At 45.4% G+C, this 21,705-nt stretch overlaps 1 protein-coding gene across 1 annotated transcript in view; it reads right to left on the reverse strand.

Annotated features, from left to right (window-relative positions):
• Positions 1 to 304: 304 nt before the first annotated feature.
• The window catches only part of RAB10 (RAB10, member RAS oncogene family), a 122,522-nt gene continuing 101,121 nt past the window's right edge, over positions 305 to 21,705 (reverse strand). The window contains exons 4-6 of the mRNA XM_089655658.1: positions 13,787 to 13,876; positions 4,578 to 4,679; positions 305 to 871 (exon numbers count right to left, since the gene is read on the reverse strand). Coding sequence (XP_089511784.1) covers positions 788 to 871; positions 4,578 to 4,679; positions 13,787 to 13,876 — 276 coding nt within the window. The 3' untranslated portion in view covers positions 305 to 787. The remainder of the gene's footprint in view (positions 872 to 4,577; positions 4,680 to 13,786; positions 13,877 to 21,705) is intronic.

A 21,705-nucleotide genomic window follows, 5' to 3' on the forward strand; every position in this document is an offset into this window, starting at 1 on the left:
TACGCTGTACTCGGGAGGGCGTGGCTTTACTTGAAAGGCAATTTCCCAAAGAGTGAACTTCTCCTTTAAAGGATATGAGATTTCAGTAGTTCGTATTACCATGATCCTTGGGTAGAACAGACTGCATCAAATAGATCATCTGGTTTAAAATGTGGGCTAGCCGAGAACACACAACAGATTTCCCTTTTTCCAGTGTTGGGACACTTTTTTTTTTTTTTTTCCACACTATGCAGTGATACTAAGCCGCTGGCGTACTCAACCCACTCAATGACTCCTGCGGTCAAGATGGACACCACAATAGTGATTCACTCTAAGTTTTATTGTGATACACATTTCATTTTCCAGAATAGTAGCAGTAGTTGCTGTAGGTGCCTCCGTCTTCAAAAAAAAAAAAAAAAAAAAATTTTTTTTTTCTCTTTTTTAGTGATAACAGAACGAGAGGGGGGACATGAGGATACAACCAAAATGTAGTGACGGGGGGAGGAGGATAAAGCGTTAAAATGAGAAAATGTCACAAACATGGTTTATCGACTTTCAGCTGCGTCTTCCTCCGTTCTCTATACACCCGAAGAAGAATGAGACCAGCAAGCACTCGCTTAGTTGGAGAGAAGGATGTTAATATGATATGGGGGGGAAGGGGGACATTCAAAGGTTAAAATGGAGGGGATGGGGGGGGGGGGGGGTCAGAGTGGTTTATGCTGCGAGGACGAGAAGTGGTTGGGTGGGGGGTGGGTTAAAGGGTGAGGGAAGGGGGGACGGTGGGTGGTGAACGATGCAAATAAAAGGCTCAACAACATTTGCTCTTCCAGCCTGTCACGCCACCGCCGCTGCTGATATCTACGTTCTCACTGTTGGGTTCTTTAACTGGAGTCTGCAAGACAAGACCAAGAAAGGATTATTAGACATTGCTTCAACCACAATGGGACAGTTTTATACACCATACAGCCTGACCCTCACACCCCTACCTATATAGCTACAAGTTAGGTAGACCCCTCCAAATGATTGCATTCAGGTGCTTCCAGTGAAAGGAACTGCTACTACTACAGCACACAAAGAAAAAAATGTAGATAATTGTGTTCCTCCAACCTTGTGGCAACAGTTCGGGGGAAGACCCTTTACTGTTTGGCTTGTGCCCCTGTGTACAAAGCCAGATCCATAAAACATAGTTTGAGGAGTTGGGTGTGGTGGAATGCATATGTCCTGACCTCAACCCTACTGAACACCATTGAGATGATATGGAACACAGATTGCGAGTCAGGTCTACTCATCCATCAGTACCTGACCTCATAAATGGTGGAGAGCAGCATAAAGACATGGTTTGACCAGTTTGGTATGGAGGAACTTGAGTGTCCTCCACAGAGCCCTGACCTCAACCTTACTGAACACCTTTGGGGTGAACTGGAACAATGATTGCAAGTCAGGTCGTCTCATCCATCAGTACCTGACCTCATAAATGGTGGAGAGCAGCATAAAGACATGGTTTGACCAGTTTGGTGTGGAGGAATGAGAGTGTCCTATACAGATCCCTGACCTCAGCCCTAATGTACACCATTGAGATGAACTGAAACACTGATTCCGAGCCAGGTCTTCTCATCCATCAGTACCTGACCTCAAATGGTAGAGAGCAGCATAAAGACATTGTTTGACCAGTTTGGTATGGAGGAACCTGAGTGTCCTCCACAGAGCCCTGACCTCAACCTTACTGAACACCTTTGGGGTGAACTGGAACAATGATTGCAAGTCAGGTCGTCTCATCCATCAGAACCTGACTTCTTAAATGGTGGAGAGCAGCATAAAGACATGGTTTGACCAGTTTTGTGTGGAGGAATGAGAGTGTCCTATACAGATCCCTGACCTCAGCCCTACTGAACACCATTGAGATGAATTGGAACACTGATTGCAAGCCAGATCTTCTCCACCATTTAAAAAGTCAAGTTCTGATGGATGAGAAGATCTGGCTTGCAATCAGTGTTCCAATTCATCTCAATGGTGTTCAGTAGGGCTGAGGTCAGGGATCTGTATAGGACACTCTCATTCTTCCACACGAAACTGGTCAAACCATGTCTTTATGCTGCTCTCCACCATTTAAGAAGTCAGGTTCTGATGGATGAGACGACCTGACTTGCAATCATTGTTCCAGTTCACCCCAAAGGTGTTCAGTAAGGTTGAGGTCAGGGCTCTGTGGAGGACACTCAGGTTCCTCCATACCAAACTGGTCAAACAATGTCTTTATGCTGCTCTCCACCATTTAAGAAGTCAAGTTCTGATGGATGAGATCAGCATAAAGACATGATTTGACCAGTTTGGTATGGAGAAACTTGAGTGTCTTCCACAGAGCCCTACCCTCAACCCTACTGAACACCTTTGGGGTGAACTGGAACAATGATTGTAAGTCAGGCCTTCTCACCCGACATCAGGACCCAACCTCAAAAAAGAGCTCTTTTTTGACTGAATGGGCACGAGTTCCCCAAGACACTCTCCAAAATCTTATAGAAAGCCTTTCCAGGAGAGCAGAGAGTGTTATAGCCACAACTCCAATAGGAGCTTGTTGGACTTTCCATTCCAAAGCCATTGACATTTATATGGTGTGATGGCCTGGTGTTCACACACACCTCTAACCCTATAATGTACATTTCGGAAGAAACGGTTTTGACCATGTACGACAACTGATTGCTAAATGGGAGGGTCTCTGCCTTCACTGTGATCAATCAGTGTTGTAATGAGTCAAGTTGCCCTGTAGAAAAAAATATCTTTAGCGTAACCTTCCTTAAAAAAAAAAAAAAAAAAAAAAAAAAAAAAACACACCTTATGGTGAGGGTTGCATTTTGTCCTACAGCTCAGACATGATTTGTGAGTAACGTGGAAAGGAAACCACACAAGTGATGAGATTTCTAGGGAATCTGGGTGCAAAGTTTCCATTTAGAAATGACTAACATTTTCGGAAAATTTTATATAATTACAGAGACGGCAGGCTGAAAATGAAGGTCCATTCTGAAGAACACTAAACTATGCAGCATGTATGTTATATCAGTAGTTTTTTTTTTTCCCCAGAAAGTGGAATTTCCTTTTACAAACTGCCAATTTCTGTACATTTTGTGGACAATTCTTGCTTCTGAAGTGTCTGGTCACCTCCCAGTACTGTGGTAATTACAGCCTTCAAATGGTTTGGAAGATAGCTAATGGACTTTCAATTCTTGCTTCAAAACCATTTGAGCACTGCATGCCTTTTTTTTTTTTTTTTTTTGTACTGAAAGATTATTTTCCTGGTTCAAGTGTACGTCAACCTGAAGGAAAAAAAAAATCCCTTTGTCTTACATGCACTGAGCTTTAACCAGCTTATATTTTTCCCTCCTTTTCCCCTCTCATCAACAACATTATTTTGAACCCAGTTATGTTATCACTGGGTTTCAGTGCTTCTCTAGGCAGTGCAGGCACATCATGGCTGGCAGGGTGCTCACCATAGCTTCCTAAAAACATTACAGTACCCTCCTCTCAAGAGCCCTCAAGCACTGGGCTGGCTCTTGGAAGGAGTTCTGCAGATATCAAAATGCTTTGATGGGTATCAGTCTGGAGTGGGTGTTTGTAAGGAAGCTGAATTTGCATGCAGACCGCCCCAGGTTATCACCCAGATGTGATGCTGATTACTCCATGATTGAAAGAACTGAAACCCAACGATTGAAAGAGGCAGGCCATGGACAGTCAAGGATGGGGAGGAAACCGCTAGATGTCCTCCAGCCTGGAAATGAGGCAGGTTCTGACTTGCTGTGGCTTCTAAAGAACACTACGAGAAACTCACAGAGGGAGATTTACTAAAACGGAGGTCAACCCGGCCACAGAGGTCAACCCGGCCACAGAGGTCAACCCGGCCACAGAGGTCAACCCGGCCACAGAGGTCAACCCGGCCACAGAGGTCAACCCGGCCACAGAGGTCAACCCGGCCACAGAGGTCAACCCGGCCACAGAGGTCAACCCGGCCACAGAGGTCAACCCGGCCACAGAGGTCAACCCGGCCACAGAGGTCAACCCGGCCACAGAGGTCAACCCGGCCACAGAGGTCAACCCGGCCACAGAGGTCAACCCGGCCACAGAGGTCAACCCGGCCACAGAGGTCAACCCGGCCACAGAGGTCAACCCGGCCACAGAGGTCAACCCGGCCACAGAGGTCAACCCGGCCACTCAGAAACTCGTGCACCTCTGCATGGTAGCCAATCAGCTTCTAACCTCAATTTGTTCAATCAGGCTTTAGCAATAAAACCTGGAAGCCTATTTGTTTCTATGAAGAAGTACACAAGATTCTGAGTGAACCAGCTTTAGTAAATACACCCCACCGGTGTCCAGTGAGATTTTTCAGTACTGTAGAGGGTCAAGGAATGGCACTTATACCAAAAACGGTTAAAAATGTCCCTTGTTCTCGTCTGTTTGATGGACATTTGGATAGGTGTGACCAGTACCACTGGATATAGTGCTGTACATTCACCCTGTGTTTTAGTCTTGAGTTATGAATGGGTCCCGTGGGAATCTGATATCGGAAGAGATGAGACAAAGGTGGGACAGACAGAAGATGATGAATCTCATACCTTTCGAAGTATGTCTTCTGCTAACGTGAGGAATGCCTTCTCAATGTTTACGTTTGCTTTTGCGCTAGTCTCAAAAAACCTAATTCCATGCTCCCGAGCAATCTGTGGAGAGAAGAGGAGAACATTGATGGTGAGTGCCCACTCACAGCCTGTCATTACTACACAGTACAAGAGAAAGAAGAGCTAAAAGTATTTGCTTTGACCACAAAAACCTACAGCATCAAAAAAAGTCACCTTAGGTTTGTTCTCATAATAGCCACCCAACCTTGTGGCTCGATGCCGCTTCCTTGAGCTTCCAGTCGGGTGAGTACGCACTTTAAACGTCACATGACTGCGCATATCAGGAGCACATGATCTCTCACTCAGTGATAACAGCGCATGCATGCCACATACCAAGCAGAAGCACACAGGCTGCAGACTTTAATTCCATTATGGTATATTTTGTTTTACGTAGTTACATTTTTCCAGCTTGGACCTATGCAACTATGTATGGACCATACCTGCTGGTTCCCTCTACAACAGCTATTCTCAATCAAGGTTCCTCTAGGGGTTACTAGGGCTCTTTGAACTGTGGCTGGTTGACCTCTCATTTGATTGTCCCCGCATACTTCTGGGGCCAACACCAACTGGCAGTTAGAGGCATGATTTAGCTTTAGATTTTGACATCTAGAAGGGGGCATGCTTCCCACCGGCCACCAGCGCAAGGAGCATGCTTCCCACCGGCCACCAGCGCAAGGAGCATGCTTCCCACCGGCCACCAGCGCAAGGAGCATGCTTCCCACCGGCCACCAGCGCAAGGAGCATGCTTCCCACCGGCCACCAGCGCAAGGAGCATGCTTCCCACCGGCCACCAGCGCAAGGAGCATGCTTCCCACCGGCCACCAGCGCAAGGAGCATGCTTCCCACCGGCCACCAGCGCAAGGAGCATGCTTCCCACCGGCCACCAGCGCAAGGAGCATGCTTCCCACCGGCCACCAGCGCAAGGAGCATGCTTCCCACCGGCCACCAGCGCAAGGAGCATGCTTCCCACCGGCCACCAGTGTAAGGAGTATTTCTTCCACTGACCACCAATGTAAGGAGCATTTCTCCCACTGACCACCAGTGTAAGGAGCATTCTTCCCACTGACCACCAGTGTAAGGAGCATTTCTCCCACTGACCACCAGTGTGAGGATCACTTCACGTTTTAATGAGCAAAGAGATGGGTTTGTCCAGCAGCAGGGGCTGCCATTAGGTTGAGCTTTCATTTGTACTTTGCTTTTTACTCCAGCAGGTGGCAGCATAACTCAGTGGTTGAAGAACAAGAGAGCAGTGTCCGTCAATAGACGAAATCTGTATAAAAAAAGATCTGGGTATGTAAATTAGGAGTTGTGTGTAGCGACGGGCAGATGCTGCAGAACGTGGCCTGGGCACATAAGCTTTGACAACCTCTGGGCACCGACAGGTTAGGCTGGATTCACAGTAGCTCTGAAAAGTGATCCGTGGTGGATTGAGTGCAGCTAAGCAGCTGCTGTCAGTCATTCAGGAGGTGATCCTGCCGCCTCTTGATTGCCTAAATGTTTTTATTTGTTGGCCCAACGACAATTTACAAAGGGGCTAATGCGCTGCAAAAGTGCGACATGTGTTGTGCTCATGGAGGAGGCCCTGTTCACCTTAAGGGGTGAGTACGAGATGCCAGGTTGCCTGTCATTTCTATCTCCTAGATTGTAAGCTCCGAGGATCAGGGCCCTCCTATCCCTCTTGTATTGAACTGTATTGTTCCTGTATTGTCTCCCGTTATATTGTAAAGCACTGAGAAAACTGTTGGCGCTATATAAATCCTGTATAATAATACATGATGCGGTAAAATTTGTCGCAATGCAAAGCATCAGGGCATGTGAACAGCCTACTGCTGTGTTTTAGACTAAGTGGGTGGTTGGGAGGCACCGTTACTGTGGCGCAGCTGCCTGTTTTTACCGCCGGTATGAAGGAGGCTTCAAAGCCATTCTAAAGGCATTTTTTTTTTTTTTTTTTTAAAAGAAAAAAATAAACATGTCTATACCTGTGGTGTGCAATTGTTTTGCACAGAGCAGCCCGGATCCTCCTCTTCTTGGGTCCCCCACCAGCTCCTGTCGGGTGCCCCCCCAGAGCAAGCTGCTGGTATGGGGGCACCCGCTGCTCTGTGTGTCCATGCACACATGGAGCTGTGGCTCAACCCCGCCCCCTCTTTTTTCTCATTGGCAACTGGCTGTGATCGACAGCAGTGGGGGTCAATGGCTCCCGCTTCTCTCTCAGCAATGAGGAGAGGGAGTCCCAGGATAGCTGAGACTCCAAGTGCACATTGCTGGATAGAGAGGAGGCTTAGATGAGTATTGGGGAGAGGGGGGGGGGGATGCTGCGCAGAGGTATATTTTTTATTTTTTTTACCTTCATACATAGCAAAACCTTGAGTCTTTAGAACCACTTTAAAGCTCAGCCAACCACATGCACACCAGAACACACGGGGTGCAGGCCAACCTCCCTGTTCCAACTTAACTTGGGCAAACAAAAAGCCAAAAACACCACAACAAAAACCACCACCTGTTTTATTCTAAAGGAATGGCCAGTCTGACATAAGAAGCAGACGTGTGGAATTCTTATGCATCGCACTGCAACGCTAGGGGGTAAACAGGTCACAAAAAAAACCAAAAAACGAAACAAAAAACGAAACGAAACAAAAAACGAAACGAAACAAAAAACGAAACGAAACAAAAAAAATGAAACAAACAAAAAAAAATGAAAAACTAAAAAAAACCACAAAAACAACCAAAAAAAAAAAACCAAACACGAAGCAAAACAAAAAAATGAAACAAAAAAACAAAGCACGAAATGAAACAAAAAAAACCCGAAACGAAACAAAAAACACAAAAACCAGCGCCCTTGTGTTAACCTATGCAGATCAATGCCGCTAAACAGACGGTGTGAACGTGCTCCTAGTCTGGCATTAGTGAACAGTGAAATGACACTGCAGCTCGGGAGTCCCTGCGATTTGTAAACACGAAAAGCACTGGAGGCTGCAGGGATAAATGTCTGTGCTGCGTCAATTTTCACAGCCAAGCTGAACGTCCGACACTCTGCCTGAGCTGGAAAAAGCAACGCAGCAGCAAGATCTGTAAAACGTTGAAAAAGAAGCTGCCAGGGCTACTACCGGCATCTGCATCTACTGCATGAGCTGCTCCCTGCAGCCTGGTGCAGCTACTGGCAGCTGTCCCACCGCGGGTCATGTGACCACACAGCGACAATAAGCCTGTGTGCCCGGAGACGGGACGCCGTGACTGGATCCCTATTCATCACACTCAGGAATTGTATTCTCTTAAATGGGTTTTTTTTTCATCTGAATGTCAAACACACACATACTTTTAATGGAATAATAGCAATTAACCCCTCGCCTACCGGGCACTTTTACCCCCTTCCTGCCCAGGCCAATTTTCAGCTTTCAGTGCTGTTGCAATTTGAATAATTGCGCGGTCATGCAACACAGTACCCGTATGACATTTTTATATTTCTTTTTCACACAAAGAGAACTTTCTTTTGGTGGTATTTAATCACCCCTGGGTGTTTTATTTTTTGCGCTATAAACGAAATAAAGAGCGAAAATTAAAAAAAAAAAAAAAAAAGTTTTCTTTGTTTTGGTTATAAAATTTTCCAGAGGTAAATTCTTCCAATTTTCCAGGCACTCAAGGGCACCGATAGGCTGCACTGTTGGGGCTGCACTGATAATCAGTGCAGATGTCTGCTCTGAAAGTTGCCGGTAACCGGCAAATGTATTTACATAGTGGTCAGCTGCGATTGGCCTTTTACCACGTCATGTGATCAGCTGTGTCCAAAGGACACAGCAATGACAGAGCTATGGGTGCGTTCTGGGGAGGACATCATGACGCCCTCCCAGAACTGGATGCTGTAGCTGTCATTCGGCTATAGTGCAGTAGTTAAGTGGTTAAAGCGGTGCTCCACTCACGCTGTCAAAAAATAAAAGTCAGCAGCTACAAAAACTGTAGCTGCTGACTTTTAAAAAAACAGCCACTTACCTGTCACTCGGTCCCGTGGTGTGTCCCCCGTAGCTCGTTTCACCGGCCGTCCTGTATTCCAGGAGGCCGGCATCTTCAGTGTGGGCACCCGGCTGTGACAGCTTGCGGCTTAACAGCTGGGTACCCACTGCGCATGCGTGAGTAGCGCAGCGCTTCATGAATGGTCCTGTAGTCTTCTGGGACCTGTCACGTGTCCCAAAAGACTACCGAGAGGGAGGGAGGACACCATCCGCTCGCCTAGGCGATTGGACCGGAAGTGGGAGCGGGTACCTGCCAAATTCGGGTACCAGCTCCCCCCCCCCCCCGCCCGCCGAAGGTGCCAATCCTTAATGGGAAGCAGTCCTTAAAGCGGAACTTCCCCTTTTTGGGTGGAGCTCCGCTTTAAAGAGACCCATAAGTTTACCCTACTTCCACATCAGGCCTTTTCTGGCATTTTTTGTTTACATGTAACAATCAGTATTTTTTGCTAGAAAATTACTTAGAACCCCCCAAACAATTTTTTTTTTTATTGTAAAGCAGAGGCCCTAGAGAATAAAATGGTGAGTTTTGCAGTTTTCTATGCCACACGGTATTTGCACAGCGGTCTTTGAAACGCAATTTTTTGGGGGGGGGGCAGGGAGCACGATTTAAAATTTTAACAGCCAAAAAGCAATCCCCAAATTTTTGGTAACCTAGATGATGTTATGTTGAGTAAATAAATACCAAAGACATCACGCTATAAAACGGCATCAGCCCATGCAACGGCAGCAAACAGCAAAAGATTTACTATTACTAGGTAAGGCTGTAAAAAGCCTTTACAGGTGACCACTTGAAATTTACACAGGAGGTCTGGTGCTAGACTTACTGGCCAGGATCTGACGTTCGTTGCAATACCAGGACAAATTGTGGTTTGTATGTGTGCGGGACCGACGCTTGCGTTTGCGTGCAAGCACTGGGAGATGGGAGCGCTTTGATATTTATTTATTTTTACACTGTTGCTTTACATTCCTTAGGACAGCAATAAAAGTGATCCCAAAAAAAGGTAAACATCCTTGTGACAGCAGTAGGCATGCGACAGGTACTCTTTATGGAGGAATCTGGGGTCAATAAAGCCCCCCAAATCCCTGATCGTTGTAAAAGTTTTTTTTTTATCTTTATGCATAAAAAGTAAAAAAAAAACCTGTGTGCATCAACCCCCCTCGCTCCCTACTTACCTGAGCCCAGGGGTGGACTGACAACTCATGGGGCCCCCGGGCAATAAGGGATCATGGGGCCCCTGTGTCCTTGCCCAAACTAAAAAAAAAACAAACAAAAAAAAAAAAAAAAAAACTATGAAAAAGGTACCAGGGGCATCTCATGGGGCCCCCTACTGACCCCGGGCCCTCGGGTAGTGCCCGAGTTTCCAAATGGTCAGTCCGCCCTTGCCTGAGCCCCATCGCAATCCAGCAATATGAACGAGAACCTTGGCTCTCCTGGGTGCCTGCCTCCACACTGGCAGAGACAGCAGTGGAAGCCATTGGCTCCTGCTGCTGTCATAGCCAGTGAGCCAATGAGGAGACTTGGGGGGGCTGCGGAGCTGCGGCTCAGTGTGTAAATGGACACAAGAAGAAGCGGCTCGGGAGCGTGCCTGCTTGGGTGCCCCCATAGCAAGCACCCAACAGGAAGGAAGAGCTAGGAACACCGGCGGGGGACCCGAGAAGAGGAGAATCAGTGATTAAAACCATTACACACAGCAAGTATGACTTTTTTTTTTTTTTTTAAAGCAATGTCCCCTCCCACTGCTTGTAATAGCAATCGAGATACTAGTTACACTTTACCATGTAAAAACATTCCGTTTTAGGAGAGAAAAAAAAAACAAAATCTGATTATCCATATAGACAGATCACAAGTAAACAAAAAGGAGATAACTGTGCGCGAGGCACAGAGGAGTACCCCCGCATTGCTGCAGCCGACGTGGGAGGGGGGGGACTGGTATGTAAATATTTACCACACTGTAAACAAATGCTCTGGGAATTCTGTTCATATGTGACGCCAATACAAAAAGATGTCTGTGCTGCACTGTTTACACGGGAAGATGGATACAAGGGAGGGCGCCATGACACTATCTACACAAAACATACTTCACAAGGGGGGTATATACACACTGGAATTTTTTTTTTATTTTTTACTAGTAACGGCAGCGATCAGCAACTTAGAGCGGGACTGCAGCAGGCATTCTGACACTGAAAGAACTGACCTGGTGTCACTGACATCCCCAGTGACACCCATTCAGTGATCAGTGCTAATAAAAAGCACTGACACTGTACTAATGGCACTGTGCAGGAACGTGGGGCGATCTAAGGGTTAACTGTTTCATGCTGTGTTTGTGCATAGCAGAGCCATAGAAAGCAGTGTACGTACAGTGTAAAGCACAACCATAGAAAGAAGTGTGCAGGAGCTGAAGGGAGAGATCTGCTTATATACACAGGTCTCCACCCTCATCGGTAATACTCGGAAATCACCAGGCAAGAATGGGTTAACATCTAAGGCGATCAATGGGTTAACTGTGTGTTGTGTGTTTTACACTGTAAGCACACTGCTATGCAGAGCCATACAAAGCAGTGTGCAGGAGCCGACAGGGAAGAGCGCTGTATTGGTTTACAAACAGGTCTTTCCCCCATCAGTGATACTTGGCGATCACCGGCTGGGACCTGGTGATCGAGAGCCGAGGCCGTGAGTAGTAGCGCGCACAACCTCCCCCCCCCCCTCAAATGCAAAATCACGTATGCGATTTTACGCAGCAGTGTGTTCCTGCTATAGGGCGGCATGGAAGAGGTTAACTGTGGTCATCCCTAGTTCCTTACATTTGACCTCTATTGACTTACATAGATTATTAGCTGATGGTTTCCCTGTGTTCTCTATCACCAATTATCATATCAGATATATATTTTTTATTACAGTTGTTGAGGTGCGGCCCCTGTGGTCTTTGCACACCAGAATGCTGGCTTCCCTTTAGGAGAAGATGTATCTCTTGACATAATGAGACACTTTACAGAATATCTATGGTAGTTGTGCAAGTCCTTTACCTTATATTATTTGGGTTTTGCATCCATCTACAACTTTATTGAAAAAAAAAAACCCAAAAAAAAACAAAAAAAAAAACCAAAAAACTTTTCTAGCAATACACACCAAACTCAGCATGTGCAGAGTGACACCATACAATGTCTTATCAGGAGATAAGGGGAGGATCGTAGATGACAGTGTCCTCATTTATCATAAACTCTTCTTCAGGGATATACCGCTCTAAAATATAGATCATTGACAATCAAATTTATTAAGAGGTTTTTTTTTCAATAAACAAACCTCTTAATAAATTTGATTGTCAATGATCTATATTTTAGAGCGGTATATCCCTGAAAAAGAGTTTATGATAAATGAGGACACTCATCTACGATCCTCCCCTTCTTTCAGTGCCCCCCTCTTATCTCCTGATAAGACACTGTGTGGTGTCACTCTGCACATGCTGAGATTGGTGTGTATTGCTAGAAAAGTTTTTTCCTTTCTTGGGAGTGTGCATGTGATCAGCACAGGGCCAATCAGCACTGTCCAGACAGAGGTCAGAGGGGTTCTGCATTCTCCTTAGAGCAAAATGAAAACTCCTACAAGCTGGTGTTTTCTTTACCCACTTCCAGTCCGGACACTTTTACCCCCTTCCTGTCCAGGCCAATTTTTAGCTTTCAGCGCTATCACACTTTGAATGACAATTGCACGGTCATGCAACACTGTACCCATATGAATTTTTTATCATTTTTTTGAGACAGATAAAGCTTTATTTTGGTGGTATTTATTCACCGCTGTGATTTTTATTTTTTTTTGCTATGTAAATGAAAAAGTCCAAAAATTTTGAAAAACAAAAAGTGTTTTTCTTATAAAATTTTGCAAATAAATAGTATTTCATCATAAATCTTGGCCGAAATATATTCCGTTATCTGTTTAGTAAAAAAAAATAAATAAAAAAAAATAACACAAATTAGTTTATAACCAAAATTATAATTTTTAAACTTTTTTTTTTTTATTTGATTTGTTTTTGTTTTGTTTTTTTTACATACTGTCACCCTAGCAGTACAGTGTCACCATGGTGACACTACTTGTGGGGTGTAATGAAGATTTTTTTTTTTTTTTTACACTGATTGCTTTTATAGCCTTTATGGGTGTAAAAAGCTCAAAAGAGCAGGGCCCTCGATCCCCTCATGTTTTGCACTGTATTGTATTGTTATTGTTCTGTCCCCCATTGTAATGTACAGCGCTGAGCGAACTATTGGCGCTTTATAAATACTGTAGTATAATATTAATAAAAGCAATCATTTCTCCTCCTCTCTGTCTGCACTCTTGCAGCCATTGAGAACTACTGTGTGAGTTGTGATTGGTCACAGCTTGTCACATGGTACAAGGCTGTTGTGAATAGCCTTGTACCATGTGACCTCTGTGATCATTCACAGATTTCACACGTAGTAAGAAATTATGTCAGAAGTGACATCTTGCTTACTACTCTGCATGTGATCACCGATTGGCCAATCAGTGATCACATGATCGGAACCTCGCACAGAGGTCACGTCCGACGATCGGTGTTCCGCAATGTCCAGAGGACACAGTGGGCACCGGATGGCAGTGCTGCACGCTACAAGCAGGGTGCGGGGAGGCCATTTATAAACGGCCACCCACCCCTGCACTGCCACCGTCCAGCCGTTTATATACAATGGCTGGATGGGGGGTGGTTAAGCCAGTGTGCATGAAACCTAAAACAGATTATTACTAAAAGGTCATTTCCATTTTATCATGAAGACTAGGATCCTCTGGTATTTGTAGCTGCCTGCATCTGTTGGGGGGATATTTCCGCTTACTTAATAGGAAGTCCCCTGAACAGGAAGTGAGGTGAAAAAGCTCAGTGGAGTCACAGACATAGAAGTTTCCCACTCAAACCTGCGTAGTCTTTCCTTCAAATTGATATTACATGTTATCCGATTGAAATCTCTGAAGGCAGTGGAGTGTGACCACCAACAGACATGCTGGAACTTTGTTACGATTCTAGAAAGACAATCTGATGATCGGATAGTAACACGTGTGAGTACCTACAGAAAGATCTGCCGTACAGGCCAGAATATGACACCGGTATCGGCCACCGACCAGGACTGGCGTGTCGCACTCACCTGCTCTCCCTTTGCTTTGGGCACCACCCTCTTATCCTCCATGTCGCACTTGTTTCCTAGCAGCATCCGCTCCACATCTTCATTGGCATGCTGCAAGAAGAGGAGAGCGAGGGGTTAAAATGACTCATTTCTGCAGTAAACAGAGTTCTCGTCAGATGAAAAAAAAGACCAGAAATCAACCTGCTGAAGCCAGCCTTGTACATAATCAGTTTGTGTTCATATGTATTTAAAAAAGAAACAAAAAAAGTTGATTAACCAAAGATCTTATACATACATGAAGTAGGGATGCACCGAAATTTCAGCGGCTGAAACGTTTCAGCCGAAAACACCCCAACCGGACTTTGGCCGCTATAAAAAAAATAAGCGCAGATACAGGTGCCGAAAATAACCCCACCTCTCGCCGTCGCCCGATAGTTCTCAGCCTTACCCGAGACACCATCAAGCGATCCCGGCACTGGGCAGAGCGATAAGTGAAGGAAAGATGGCCTCCACTCATCTCTATGCCCTTGGAGGACTGAAGCAACGTCACTACTGGTTCCGGCACCTTGTAAACAAGGCTTTTTTTTTTTTTTTAACTACTTGCCCTGCAGAGAATTTACCCCCCTTCCTGACCGAGCCCTTTTTGTGTTACGGCGCTGTGTTACTTTAACGGACAACTGCGCGGTCATGCAACGCTGCACCCAAATGAAACATATCCTCAAATAGAGCTTTCTTTAGGTGGTATTTGATCACCTTTGCGGTTTTAACTTTTTTGCGTTATAAACAAAGAAAGATCGACAATTTTGAGGAAAAGAAATATTTTTGACTTTTTGCTATTTCAATTAAATTCCTATTTAAATAAAAACATATGCAATGGGTGGTCAGACAGTTATGCACACTCAGGAGCTGGGTCACATCCCCAGCCATGGTTGGTTATTTGACGTGACCCATAAACCGGCTGTGGTTGGTTATTTGTCGTGACCCATCCCTGGCCATGGTCAACAGTTTACGCATCTCTTTACGACATAAGGGCAGACAGTACAATTACAATACAAATGAATACAGGAGGACTCAGAAGGCCCTGTTCCTTAGAGCTTACAATCTAAGAGGGAGGGTAAAGAGATACAGAAGCCCTTTCCATCCCTTTCAAGCACTGGATTTCAGTTTTTAGTCACAGGCTCAGTATCACATGGGCGCTACCTAGAGTTGTCTGCTATTTTCAGGAAGCTGTGTGCAGCCCTTTTTATCAACCATGATCTGCCTGCATTGCATAGGAAATCAAGGAGACCCAAAATAAGGAATGTACTGGAAAAGTAAAGGTGGTAAATATTTCATTATGATGTTGTGGATGGAGGGATGAACCAGGGAAGGCAAAGTACAAGTAGATTCAACTTTAGGATTTGTTATTCATGGTTTCTCCGGAGTTTGGCTTTAACAATGAGAGCTTCTCCCCACCTCTCCGCGACCGGTCCTCCCCACCTCTCCGCGACAGGTCCTCCCCGCGACCGGTCCTCCCCACCTCTCCGCGACAGGTCCTCCCCGCGACAGGTCCTCACCACCTCTCCGCGTCAGGTCCTCCCCACCTCTCCGCGTCAGGTCCTCCCCACCTCTCCGCGTCAGGTCCTCCCCACCTCTCCGCGTCAGGTCCTCCCCACCTCTCCGCGTCAGGTCCTCCCCACCTCTCCGCGTCAGGTCCTCCCCACCTCTCCGCGTCAGGTCCTCCCCACCTCCCAATGACAGGTCCTCCCCACCTCCCAATGACAGGTCTTCCCCACCTCCCAATGACAGGTCCTCTTTAATTCATCCATAAACAGTTCTAACTGCAGGACATGCTGACACAAGCCATCTCTGGGTTTGTGGGGCCAGCTTCACATTCCATCCATTGCGCACGTATATCATGTAGTATAAAGGCTCAGGCTGCACCCCTTCCCAGTCCAGACACAAGGCTGATCTGCACCATCACTGAATGCTGTGTCACTGGCCTGGCTGTTCGGGGAAGTTATTTTGGGCTGCTGCAATAAACCTGATACGGAACTAATGATGTCAGTCTCAGGTGTCTGTTTCAGAAGGAAAATAGCGGAGAAAAAGCCTGACCAGAGGAGACAGAAGTGAGTCAGCCGAGACCTAATGCCAGGCAGACACAGCCATCTGCCACCGTGTTCTTTTCACTCAATATTTAATGGGGCTCATTCACATCATGTCCGTTCATCTGCAACAATCTGCATAGATCAATGGAGGTTCATGGGCCCACAGGACACAACTGTACCTATGTGTTGTGTTCTCTATACAGGTGCATTGGGCTGCGTAAAAAAATGCAACACATGTGCGCAGCACCGCATGTCGCTGTACTAAAGCATGCTGTGGTGCATAGCTGAATTACATTTGTTTTTAAAACCATGGTGGTGCAAAGAAACAATACCCCTGTATTAAAAAAAAAAAATAAACACCTAAAAAGAAAAGCAGTCAAAGCTTGTTTGGCTGTACTTCTGTAGATCACAGGACTGCAGTTCAATCTGCACGGTTTTCAACTGACAGCGGGCTAAAGTCTGCTGTCAGCTGACGTCACTCAGCCGGTCCAGGCTGGGGAAATATCCCGACTTTAAAGTCGGGATCCACTCAGATGTCTGGACCGGTACCTGGCTCGGCCTCTCAGCAAGCCGCTGAGAGCCTGAACTACTCCACAGCCCAGTGCTCTAGTGAGAGGGGCAGAGCAGAGAGGTGGAAACTGACAGTCACCACTCTCTGCTCAGAGGAGCAGGGAGAACTGAGCGATCAGCAGTGTTTTATTGCTCAGTTCTCACAGGTGGGGGACAGATGCAGCATCAGAGCAATGATGCATCCACCTAGGTGAGTGTGATTTAAAAAGAAAAAACAAACACACACTTCTCTTTTATGGGTGAATTGCTACACCACCTCCCAAAGGAGTAGGTAGGACCCTAACCTTGAACCCCCCTGCCCCCACCGGGATGCAAGGCTCTTGATAGGGGCAAGGCTGAACTTTGTCCACCTAGCCAAAAGGCCTGGCTGACCCCTCTCCTCATGGTCAGCCGAAGCCAAACGACGAGTACTAGGTGAGGAGTTCTCCAGAAGAAAGACCCACGTGGTTTTCCAAGGCCCAAGTGAAGCTAAGAGCATCCGTGGAGTGACCAACTCCCAGCACCATGGATTCTCTGCCTACCCAGCCCATGCCCAGACAAGGTAGACCCATTCAAATCAGGAGGCACTGGGCCCCTCCAGTCTTCCCAGGGGAATTACTCCAGTGCCCCACATCCTGTGGACACCCCAATTTCTATTTCTGCCAGTACTAGCCTTCAGAGCCCCCATGTGCTCAATTCTCACAGTGAGTTTCCCAGGCTCAAATGATGCTAAGAGAATCTGTGGGGTAACCAAATGCCACCACCATGGATTCTCTGCCTACCCAGTCTTCCCAGGGGAGTTACTCCAGTGCCCCACATCCCGTGGACACCCCAAATTCTATTCCTGCCTGTACTAGCTTTCAGAGCCCCCATGTGCTCAATTCTCACAGTGGGTTTCCCAGGCTCAAATGATGCTAAGAGAATCTGTGGGGTAACCAACTCCCAGCACCATGGATTCTCTGCCTACCCAGCCCATGGCCAGACAAGGTGGACCAATTCAAATCAGGAGCTGCTGGGCCCCTCCAGTCTTCCCAGGGGAATTACTGCTGTGCCCCACAACCCGTGGACCCCCCAATTTCTGTTCCTGCTAGTACTAGCCTTCAGAGCCCCCATTATACCAGAGGGACACTACACAGCCAGCTATTCCTACCAAAGAGCCAGAATGATGGTGCAGCACCCCTAATGGACACCGATAAGAACAGATATGACACGATCTTAGCCAAAAGGCCAAGAAGTAAAATTTTTTTTTTTTTACAAAAAAGAAGCAAACCACTCAGTGCGTTGTAATAAACACACTGCTCCTACTCAACGTGACATGTCCCAGAAGGAGGGGAGCCGAACTTCTGCTCGCCCAAAAAATAAATACTGGTAAAGCAGGAGGAATGGCGGAGGTGGACAAGTGAAGTTCCACTTTAAGCTGGCCGAACATTCGTAGCATTTAGGTAAGAGATAAAACGTCATATAGACGAATAAATATTAAAGTTGTAGTAATGTTTAGCCACTTGAGCTCCTGAAGGTTTTACCTCCTTCACGACCAGGACATTTTTGGCTATTCAGCACTGCGCTACTTTAACTGGTAATTGCACAGTGATGCAACACTATGTGAAAAAAAAATTAAAATGTAATTTAGCTACAAATAGAACTTTCATTCGGTGGTATTTGAGCATCACTAATTTTTTTATTATAAAAAAAAATAATTTTCTGCTTTCTGCTAAAAAAAAAAAAAAAAAAAAAAAACACAAAAACAAACCAACTAATAAGTTTTTTTTTTCAATAAAAAAAAAAAATCTACATTCATTACAAACATTTAGGCCAAAATGTATTCCACTACATGTCTTTAGTGGGACCCCCCCCCCAATAAGTGTATATTGCTTAGTGTAACAATTATAGTCTCTACAAACTATGGTGTATATATGTTGGATTTTTTCTTTTTTTATAACTGTAATGGTGGTGGCTGGGAACTAAACTGACATCACCAGTGACACTAATACAGTGTTCAGCGCTAACACTGTGCACTGTCACTGTACTGACACTGGCTGGGAAGAGGTCAACATCTAGGGGTGATCAAAGGGTTAAATGTGCACCTAACAATGTGTAACATGTGCTTAATAAAAATCTGTGTTCCTTCTCTCTGCTTTGCAGGGAGAGGAAACAGGCGGTTCCCTCTGTACAGAGTCCTGTGTGTTTGTCAACACAGGGCTCTGGGCTGTGATTGGACACAGCTGATCATCAGGTCTCAACCATGAATCATTGGCTGAAGCCTGTTGACAGAATCTTGCTGTGTTCAATCACAGAGGAAGTTGGCCGGGGGGGGACACGCGCCCTTAACATAGAAGTTGTACGAGCTGCCTGCCTGCTGTAAAATTATTAAAAAGACCTTGCTGCTGTATATATCTAGGCTGAATATCATCAATGTACATGGGGGGCAGCCATTTTTCTCATTGATAATGCAGACTTCGAATCCTGCTTGGTGGCGTTGTGCGATGGTTGTGATTTGCTGATCACTGCACATTTTCTACACCAACACCCTGCAGCTTCTAATGACATGAAACCGCCACAATGCTTCTTGGTAGCCTCACACGAGGGAGCAGCTCTCCACTGCCATTCAGAAGGCGGCATGCTGTTTACCAATTGCTACATAGCCTATTGGCTCATGAGAAGTGTGAATTTTAATGACAGGTCCACTTGTCTTATAATTGCTGTGAAAGTCTGGAAGCGGAGAGGCAGAGTGAAGAGCAGTGTGATTGTCAGTCTCAGGAGGGATTAGTACAGCGGTGAGAGGAAAGCTCTAATAATGCTTCCTTGTATTCCCAGCCCGAGACTCTTCCACTGCCCCCTGCTGCTCTAATGACTTAACTCCTCTCCATAGCCAGCACTAGAAAGCTCGAATACGCGGCATCCGGTGATACGATTGGCTGTCTCCAGGGATGAATCACTTCATGGAAGCCAGCCAGAACTCATGGAATTCTCCACTCAATGAATCATTTCATGTAACAAAGCTATCTAAACAATTACCAGCACAAGTTTTCTACTTGTGTACAGGGGTGTGTAGTAGGGAAAAGCAAAGAAAAAAAAAGCAAAAAAAAAAGAGAAAAAAAGCAAAAGAGAAAAAAAGAAAAAGCAAAAGAAAAAGCGAAAGCGAAAAAAAAAAAGAAAAAGAGAAAAAAAAGAAAGAAAAAGCGAAAGAGAAAAAGCGAAAAAGAAAAAAAAAAAAAAAAGAAAAAGCGAAAAAAAAAGCAAAAGCGAAAAAGAGAAAAAAAAGGAAAAAGCAAAAAAGAGAAAGAGAAAAAAAGAAAAAGCAAAAGAAAAAGCGAAAAAGAAAAAAAAAAAAAGAAAAAGCGAAAAAGAGAAAGAGAAAAAAAGAAAAAGCGAAAAAGAGAAAGAGAAAAAAAGAAAAAGAAAAAGCGAAAAAGAGAAAGAGAAAAAAAGAAAAAGAAAAAGCGAAAAAGAGAAAGAGAAAAAAAGAAAAAGAAAAAGCGGAAAAGAGAAAGAGAAAAAAAGAAAAAGCAAAAGAAAAAGCGAAAAAGAAAAAGAGAAAAAGAAAGAAAAAAAAGAAAGAAAAAAAAAACAAAACAAAAAAAAACACAGCAGCTCTGGGATAATGTATGAAAAGCAGAACTATAGAAAACATCTAAGAGTCGTCTGACCGGCCAAAACTTTGTAACTCTGCTCAGCCAGTCTTATTATTTCCTGCTACAGGGCATCGGCCATAACATTATGACAAGTGCCAGGTAAAGTGAATAAGTGATTATCTCGTTATAATGGCGTCTGAATGTGGGTGGGATATATTAAGCAGCAAGTAAACATGTTGTCCCTGAAGTTGGTGTTGAAAGCAGATAAAATGGGCACCGTTGTGTATGGGGTTGTGTAGCTGCAGACTGGTCAGGGTGTCCATGTTGACCCATGTCCACAATGGGCACGTGAGCATCCGAACTGGACTATGGAGCAATGGAAGAAGGTGGCCTGGTCTGATAAATCACGTTTTCTTTTCCATCAGGTGGATGGCCAGGTGCGTATGCCTCCCATACCAGGGGAAGAGATGGCACCAGGATGTAGTATGGGAAGAAGGCAAGCTGGCAGAGGCCGTAGGATGCTTGGGACAAATGTTCTGCTGGGAAACCCTGGGTCCTGCCATTTATGTGGGCACCACAGTGGCAAAATGGTTAGCACTTCCACCTGGCAGTAGTAGGGCCGTTGGTTGGAATCCCAACCATGGCACCACCTGCCTGGAGATTGCATGCTCTCCCTGTGCCTGCATCGGAATCCTCCAGGTACTCCAGTTTCCTCCTACACTCCAAAGACATGCTGGCAGGTTAATTGGCTTCTGTCCTAAAATTGTCCCTAGTATGTGTATGTATGAATACTGTATGAGTTAGGGACCTTAGATTGTACGCCCCTTGAGGGTTAGGGACTGATGTGAATGTACAATATATATATATAAAGCACTGACACATACCGCCTACCTATGAAGACCAAGTAGACCCCTTCATGGAAACAGTATTCCCTGATGACAAGTGGCCTCTTTTAGCAGGATAATATGCCCTGATACACTGCAAAAATGGTTCAAGAATGGTTTGAGGAACACGACAAGTTCGAGGTGTTGACTTGGTTTCCATTCTCTCCAGATCTCAATCCAATCAAGCATCTGTGGAATGCGCTGGAAAGACAAGTCCCACCTCAAAACGTACAGGACTGGCTTGGTGCCAGATACTACAGCATACTTTCAGAGGTCTAGTGGAGCCCATGCCTTGAAGGGTCAGAACGGTTTTGGTGGCAAAAAGGGGGAACGACCCAATATTACATGGGTGGTCATTAAGATATGGCTGATCGGTGTGTATAGGGTGACTTCCCTACAGCCCGCGGCTCTGCCTCTTAAACTTAGCACACTTTAAATACCTTTGGAACAAATGGATACATGGAAGAGAAACAGCAATATTTGCATTTTTGATTTTTCAATTTGTCTGTAGAACGGAGACCACTTTGTGATTGTAGGCGGAGGTCGGTTCTTTAGGATATTGAATGTCATTTGTGCGTTTGTGATATTTATGGAAGGACAGGCACAGCATTAGGTCATTTTTGCTATTATATACATTACAGATTCAGATTGGCATATTTATATTTCCAATACCTCCAGGGCCTGCTCTGAAATTCTCTATGTACTCAGGTGAGCAGTCCAATAACGAGTCCCTTCCTTACCTCTGACCTGCTCTGAGGTTCTCCATGTACTCTCCATTAACAAGTCCCTTTCTTACCTCTGACCTGCTCTGAGGTTCTCCATGTACTCTCCATTAACAAGTCCCTTTC

The sequence above is a fragment of the Staurois parvus genome, unplaced genomic scaffold, assembly GCF_062004578.1.
Source record: "Staurois parvus isolate SC_StPar_1 unplaced genomic scaffold, SC_StPar_1.0 ptg000860l, whole genome shotgun sequence".
Lineage (NCBI taxonomy): Eukaryota > Metazoa > Chordata > Amphibia > Anura > Ranidae > Staurois > Staurois parvus.